The sequence below is a fragment of the Centruroides sculpturatus genome, unplaced genomic scaffold, assembly GCF_000671375.1.
Source record: "Centruroides sculpturatus isolate CEXI.00-Female unplaced genomic scaffold, Cexi_2.0 scaffold269, whole genome shotgun sequence".
NCBI lineage: Eukaryota > Metazoa > Arthropoda > Arachnida > Scorpiones > Buthidae > Centruroides > Centruroides sculpturatus.
In genome coordinates, this window is record NW_019384601.1 from 261,398 (window position 1) to 269,953 (window position 8,556).

The window sequence follows — 8,556 nt, forward strand, 5'->3', positions numbered from 1 at the left end:
TGTAATAGGAAAAAAATTATACATACAGTCGACTGTCCTTAAAATGAATACCAATAAAGCAAGTTCTTATGTTAAAGCAAATTTTGCCATTGCCCTAGCAAAATGCTATTTTCACAATGTTAATTTTCATGCAATAAAGCAAACAAAAATTTTACCAGAATTTGTTAAACTGAACTGTAAATTACCTTCACAACCCCCAAAAAATAACCCTCCAATTGTTGAACAGTTCTAACATTTAGTTTTAGTTGACCATTTTACTGCACTCAGAAAAGAGGGATTAAAGTTTACAGATACCCCCCTTTAAATGGATGAGGTTCCATGCAAACACATGCTAGTTTGCATATCGGGGGGTGCATATAGTGATGTCAGGTTTGGCTACATTTTTACTTTTTTCTTGCCAAAATATATTTTCTACTTCTTCAAACAATCTTCGACAGGAAAAAGTCAGATTTCTTTTAGCATTATTTTGTTTAACCATTCTGATTATACTGCTCCACACTTAAACAGCAAATACCATTGTTTGATATGAAAATCATTTATATCATTAATTTATTTTTGTAAATAATTTAATTTTATTTAACTTTATTTAGTAAATTAATTCAAAATATTATAATAAATAGAGATTTCAATTACTTATTAACCCTTACTGCATAAATTATACAACCTTGACTCTGAAAATCATTAATACAAATTTTTGATAAAGCAAACTACTGTTTCCCTAGCAATTTGTATTAACACAATTTGACTCTATATCAAGGGATAATACCTTTAAGGTCTGAGTAAGCATACAAACATGTGAAAATGTTATTAGATTCATCACATTGAAAATTGGTCACATGTGAAACACTATGTGTTTTAACACTAGAATTTATCTGAGGGAGAGATGGTCATTTTATATTAGCAGTTGTGGCATAATCTGCAAAACTGCAGTAGAAGATACATCTGCTGCAGTTTTGAGAGCAAGGAGAGCATCTGTTCAAAATATTGTTAATCAATCTATCTGTTCAGCATTCTGAATGTAGATATGTCTCTCTAGATAAAAACAAGCATCTCTGAATCAGATCAGAATACTAAATTACAATCTATTGACCATAGTCAACCTGTTAGAAACACACACACACACACACACACAAGCCATTAATTTGTACTATATTGTTTTGCTATAGGAATTTCTTACAATATATTATCATAAAAAAGTCTTAATAGCAGATATTTCTGTGTATTTTTTTTATTTCATTATGAAAAGAAACTTTGTTTTATTTGCTATAACTTCTAAACAAACTGCACTTACTATCATAAATCAACTTGCTCCAAGAAAACCTTTATCATGCAGCTTAATTTTACTACCAACTAATGTTTTCGGACAGCTCCACTGACCTCCTTCAAGTTCGTTCTTAACGGAAAGACAAAATTAAGCTGCATGTTAAAAATTTTCTTGGAGCAAGTTGTTTTATGAAGTTTTATTTATTATTATTATTATTATTATTATATTATTATAATTTTTTTAAAAAGTAACTGGAAGAAGTATAACACTTGAAATAATAATGTTTTTTATTTTATTTTAAAACAGATTGTAAATTTTAGTTTACAGTAGTTAAGAAAATAAATACTTTAAGTGTAGAATTTGTATAAATAGTTAAGTTTAGAAGTTTTAATTAATTGATTATCATTAAAATATGTCTGTTTCAAAGCTTTTTACTAAAATTAAGTTAAATTACAAAATGTCTAAGTATATTTCTTTTTTCTTACAGATTGGAGACACTGATTTCTTATCACTGTCAAAGATGGATTTGAGCCAGCAGCTCACATGAATTCTGCCTGTCACCTCACCTAAGATTGACCAGCAAATTTAGCTTCCTTCTTCCCATGGTCCTTATTTAGTTTTGCAAATGGGGTTGTTTCTATCTTCAAACTTGTGTTTTTCTTCAGTGTTCTCCATTTCTCTAATGGTTGTGAGATTGCATTTTACACTAGCATTGAACTACAACTATTTAAACTGCTTACATCTCTCAAATCTTGTACAGTCAATGTTTGCAGTGCTTTCTTAAATGCTGGGAGTTTGAAAAGAGGTGATTGTACTCCTAAGGTGGCCACAGAAGCAGTGTCGTGTGATTGATGAGACTTAACAGCCAAGTGATCAGTGTCCTTACTGAAAACAACAAAAAAAATGACTTCTGTAGGATGCAGCTTTCTAAAGTACAATCCTACTCACAAGTGGACATATTCACTACTGTACAGTGCAGCAAATTCTCATCTTTACATACTGTATAATAATCTGATTTTAGTCTGCCTAGATTGTTTAAAATGGCTGTCTTGGCAGCTTCTTCAGGTTTAGAGTCTTATTAGAAAAGGAAAAATGTCTGGTAACTGCATAATTTCCACAATTATCAATCAGTTGTTTTTGTTTGTTTTTTTTCTCGGAAGATATGAACTAAAATCTTAATGTGGATTATATTTAGTGAGTTTGGAAAATAACATTCATTTTAGATTCTCAATTATTAAATTGTAGAACTTCACAGAATAAATCTAGAATCATTGTGTAAAAACTATATTATAATTTATCTGTTTTTTAATTATAAAAGTCTGTGAAGTAATATTAAAAATGTTTTCTGAATGTTTATTTTTTCCATCAAGAAAGCTGCATATATTTGATCTATGGGAAAAAAACTGATGTAAATTATTAAAAATGCTATTATCAGATCGATTGTTTGACAGGATAATTTTTGAGAAGTCACACGTTAAAACTTAATTGCATACTGATTAAAGAAATTACAAAAAGTCCACAACATACAAAAAAAATTAATTTTTTTTTCTATAAATATTAAATTTAAGATTTATTTTGGAAAATTTAGCAATTAACTTTTTTTTATCAAATTATATTAAAAAATTTATAATGAAAATGTTTTAATATGAAAGGAATAATCTCCCTCTTTTGAAAATTCTATTTTTGTTAAGACACTAATAGATCTGCTATATTTAATTATTGCTCAAGAAAACATTTTAGTATTGAAATACCAATAAAAATGGCAATTTTACTTTTATTTTACAAATATACAAATTTTAAATCAGTAAAATGTTTAAAAATTTATTGCAATTAAATCATAAATTATTTTTTATTCATTTAAAATTATAACATTTTCATAGAAATCTAAAGAAAATTTTCTATTTGAACAAACTATCATTAATTCTGAATTTATTTTAGTAAAATATTTTTAAAAATTTCTTTAATCAGAATCTGCCAGTACATAAATTAGCCATCTTGTACAGTAAAAAATTAAGTGTATGTATTATGTGCTAGCACTATTCATACAAAATTTTTGTTCCATCTGAAATAAATTATGGCTATAAGGATGCACTGTGAGGTTGGCATCTTGCCATTAACAATTTGTGTAAGTTGTCTATTTCAAGTATATAAACTATTTTGTACCAATGATATGTGTTTTCATAGAGGAAAAAAAAAATCAAATTCAATGTTAAATACATTAATCATTCGAAACTTTTCCTTATTTTGAGTTTTCAAATTGCTTATAGATATATTTTAATTGCGTGTTATGTTTTAAAGTGTGTTTGGAAATTTTTGTATATAGTATAACAAAATCAATCGGTTCATTGTTAATAGTACAAGTATATTGTGCATGCATCAATTCAAAAATATAAATTAAAAAATGAACTTTGTTTTTTTTTTAACTTTTTTCATATTTGACTCAAATATTGCCATTAGTAAAATTTAGATATCTTCATTAATTATCATTTTTAAAAATTAGCCATAAATCTACCTTAATATCAGTTTTTGAATTTAATTAGTAATTCAGACAATTCTTTCCATAAATATATGGTAAATCAATTCATTGTAAATATCAACATTTTGATAAATTACTTGAAGTTTTAAATGAATTTGAACAATAAACAAAGTAGAAACACTCATGATGATTATTATGGTATGTAGGAGATTAAAACTGGAAATGAAATTTTTCTATGATAAATTTGCTCTACTTGAAGTTGAAAAAACTTCTCAATAATGGCTTTCAAAATTAAATTTAAGCTTATATTACTGTCATAGATTTCTATATTAATATACATTGAATTAGAACGGTTTAATTTTTACTGAAATTTAAGTATTTAAAATTGTTTTATCTCTGTTTTAAAACAAATGGGTAACAATAATTGAAATAAATCCTGTTTAAAAAAAAAACAAAAGCACACCCGGTACAGAATCACAAAATTCCAAGATAGAAGAAAAAATTTTTTCTTTTATGTGTTTATTTTATGCCAGTGTTTTTCAACCTTCTTGAATACGCGACCCCTTTACAAGTTAAAAAATTCTGGCGACCCCCTAGGGCCATATTAAAACTATATTAGTGATTTTAAAAACTATGTATTTAATTCTCTTTCTGTTGAGACAAATTATTGTTGATTAAAATGAAAATTTAGAAGAATCGACAATAACTTAACACAAAGTATGAAATTTCCTTTAATTATAACATTAGGCACAGGGAACTGTTGACCTTTTTTTTTTTTTTTAGGATCTGAATTTTCAGCTTCTACTTTTCTACTTTTTATTTCTTTTTGCAAATCAGCTCAACACTTTTTCCGCTATCATTTTCTGGGGTTGGCCGTAATTCTCGCTGAAATTGTAGTTTCTTTTAATGTAGAACCTACAAACACTTGAACTACAAAAAAATCAAATTCAATGTTAAATATATTAATCATTCAAAACTTTTCCTTATTTTGAGTTTTTAAATGCGTGTTATGTTTAATGTAAAAGAAAAAGAAAAATTCTTTTTCTTTTACATTAAAGGAAAAGTACAGTAAAAGAAAAAGAAAAATTCTTTTTCTTTTACCCGCGACCCACAGGTTGAAAAACACTGTTTTATGCTATAAGAATTTTCCAAAGTAAGACTTTTTAAATGTGTTTATATTTTCGTTAGTGGTTGTGTAACTGGAAAAACCTATTCATCACAAAACAGTTAAATTTTGAGTATCGTTAAATAAAAATCTAAGAATTGTTTGTGAAAAGAAGGAAAGACTCGTCCTTATTGTGTCAACAGTGATGTTCTTTCTACCAGATGTTCTTTCTACTTGCTGCAATTTGAAAAAACGACATAAATTTCCACTGTCGTCCGACCCGCCCACTTTTTATAGAATTTTTAATTAAGCATAAGAAATACTTAAAACTGAAAAAAAAACGAAAGAAATGCGTTAATTTTGAAGAAAAAGCTTCAAACTTTATTTTCCATTGTCTCGCTTTTCTGCGAAATTTGACACCGATGAGTCATTGTTTACACAGCTGGATGACCTTGAACACAGCTGGAGTCGGATTTCCCGGGACATTCTCATAGACATCGCAGGAGGACAAGGGTTTAAAGTAGGGTGACTTCTAGCTGGCCGTATATTTTTAAATATTTTTTTAAAAATTCAAATTTTAATTGCGATTTCCGATCCCCCCGACTTAATTACACGTGTATATAATAAAATCAATTAATTAATTAATTTAAAAAATTAAAAAAACTATTGGAGGTGGTTTTTGACATCAGAAAGCAGCTTTAAATAACTTTACCGAAGGAAAATCCGTGCGCTACAACTTAGGAAACATGAAATAAATTTGATAAAAAAACTCCCATTAAAAACAATTAAGCCTTAATCGAGCCTTATCAAAGGCTCATTAAAATCGCGATAAAATTTTATCGCGCGGGCAAAAATTTTTGCAAAAATTTGGAGACTTAAAAAACATTCCAAAAATTAAAAGAAAACAAAAATTTTTTTGGGGGGCCGAAAGGACTGAGTTTTATGTAAGGGTATGTAACATGCCCGAGTTAACTCGGGAGAAGAACTAAAGGGGGGTTTGTAAGTGAGCTACAAGGCTTTTTTTTTGTGTTGATTTTACGTCGCTATATTTTTCGTTAAATTCGCACTGTTGTTTGATTTTATTCAGAAACATCTTTTTGTCTTTATGATTCTTGTTTTTTTTCTATGATTGATGATAAAAAATATTTTCAAAATAATAAAAATTCGAATTATTTACTTTTTTAAGAATTTAGAAAATTTTTTTATGTTTAAAATACTGATTACGAAGCTCAATTGTTTCTGTATTCAACAAAGCAAACCGCGTCGTTCTCAAGCCGAGTTTACATTAATTAAAACTTCGTGATTTACAAGGTGTCAACCGAGACGTGTTAACATGGCGTAGGGTGCGGCGTGCGTTTTGAACCGATTCGTATTAAATATATAGAAAGTTCTATAAGTGCTTACGATATGTTTAGTCACATGCTTATAATAATTAAATTTTGATTACTAATTAATGATTATTACGTGAGTAAAAAGAATTACGCTGCTTAACTCTATGCAATCAAATAATTATGCCCGTCTTATCTAGTCGTGTACACGTATTTATAAGTTTATAAACGATTTAACGGCAAAGAAATGAACCGAAATCGTAATTTTTAAAAATATTTTTATTAAAACAAAAAATTATAAAAATACAAACCAAGATTTTCAATTACATACAAATAAATCACGATATACAAAGATTCGTAACAATTCTTACATATAAATATTTCGATATATATACAAATTATATCTACAAGCAAACGCATTAACAGTACAGTACTTTTATTATATTACTAATTTCTAAAAATTTAATTTAATAATAATGAATTAGATTCTGTTATATATATTTAAAAAATTACCATTAAGCATTCACAGAATGAATTCTGCATTAGACCTGTAAATTCGGTATAGAAATAAACGTGTAAAAACAAATTCCTCACCTTTAGAATTACTTGATTCCGATAAATTCGAATCGTCACGTGAAGTACCGGCTACCGATAGCTCCGACATTGAAGGTTCTTCATGAGGATCGTCGGGAACGTTTTGGTCCAAATCGGTTTGACTGGACGTCGCTGGAGGTTCTATAAAAACTTTAACATTTAAAATAATGTATAAAATGAATTTATTTATGAAATAAATCGGTTACCAGTATCGGAACTTGAAGACGAATATTGAAGAGAAAAATCCCTAGTTGTAGAATTTTCGGATAATCGATCGTTATCATCTGTCCTTACATTGCTTATTTTAATTTTATTCGAAATAGGTGATGTGGATGCTATAACGAATGTCGATGGGTCGGACGTAGTTGTGGAAACAAGATTCTGCGACGATATCGGCTCGGATGGAGCTTCGGATTCGAAATTTTCACCTTCATTTTCCTGAAAATATACCAGTATATTAACCAAAGTTGTTATATAATAAATTATATTAGCTTCGTATTACGTTTTTAATCTATAAATTTTCGAAATACGAACGAAGACATTTAAATAACAATTTACGAAATAAAATTATATGTGCTCACCCTTACGATCTCGATCTCATCGTCGACTTCGAGATGGATTATCGGAGGATTTTCGATTATTTCGACTTCGTCCTTGGTCGATTCGGGTATTTTATAATCTGCAAACGACGTGAAAGATTTTTCTATCCGGTACCGAGATAAAAGTGGGGGTTCTGACGACTTAACTTTAGAGGGAATCTCGACCACGTCGTCCGATTCACTCGAGCTTCTCTTCCTCCTCCGTTTTCTTTTCCTCGGTAGCGAAGTGCAAACTTCGGCAGATTCATTTGCCATTTCTTCCGGAGCTTCTTCGGATTGAATTAAACCCTTTATTTTCAGCGCTTCTGCAGTCTTTAAAAGTCTAGCTAGTTGACTTCTCGGGATAAAAATTTCGCCGTTATAAATAAAATCCAGAATCATTTTCAGATCGGAATACTTCGTATCAGTTAGGACGATAACGGGATATTGATTCGGATTATCCATAAAAATATTGTTAAAGAATGGACTACTCGCGCTCAGTATCAATCTGTGCGCTTTCATTTTTTTTCCTTCGCAAGATAGAGTGACGTCCATCAAACCTTCCGTAGTCAATAACTGCTTGAAACTAGACACCAGATCCTTCTCGTGGTTATTCCACGTAAATTGAAACGGTTGACTTCCCATATTTGATATCTACGGTCTAAAAATATAAATTTTAAAATATTATTTTTACTTCTCGTTTTAAAATTAGATTAAAAATAATTATAATTGAAATGTGGCTTACCAAAATTATATTTAAAAGAAGAATGTAACCCAGAACAAGATTAGCAACCGGCATATGCTCGAACAGCAATAAAGATTGTGACGTTACTTGATGCAACAGTCGAGAATTGAAAACAATTTGTAACCGTCCTCGTTTTCTGATTGGTTGTAAACGGCAGATTCTAATACTCCGATTGGACGATTAATGCTATTGGACGGTTTGAACGTTTTTAGAACATTAGGCAACGCCTCATAACGAAAAATCCGTAACGAATCTAATACTGTATTCAAATTATAACGGCTATAAAATTAAAATTGCTACACCAGGAAGGAAAGCGAATAGCAGAATCATGTTTACAGTATAATGGAGGAAAACACGATTAAATTGGCGTGTAATCTTGAGGTATGGAGTACCCGGCATATTGTAGTACCTTTTGTGCAAATTTCTCGTTTGTTACCTACCGCCTTTACGGTGTAGCAATTTTAAA

General features: G+C 29.3%; 1 protein-coding gene across 1 annotated transcript; it reads right to left on the reverse strand.

The window, feature by feature from the left end:
* Positions 1-892: 892 nt before the first annotated feature.
* LOC111624988 (modifier of mdg4-like) lies at positions 893-8,556 on the reverse strand. The gene is made up of 5 exons (XM_023367997.1): positions 8,091-8,556; positions 7,349-8,006; positions 6,974-7,205; positions 6,768-6,908; positions 893-972 (listed from the first exon to the last, which is right to left on the reverse strand). The coding sequence occupies exons 2-5, from the start codon at positions 7,988-7,990 to the stop codon at positions 893-895; spliced, it is 1,095 nt and encodes a 364-aa protein (XP_023223765.1). The 5' UTR covers positions 7,991-8,006; positions 8,091-8,556.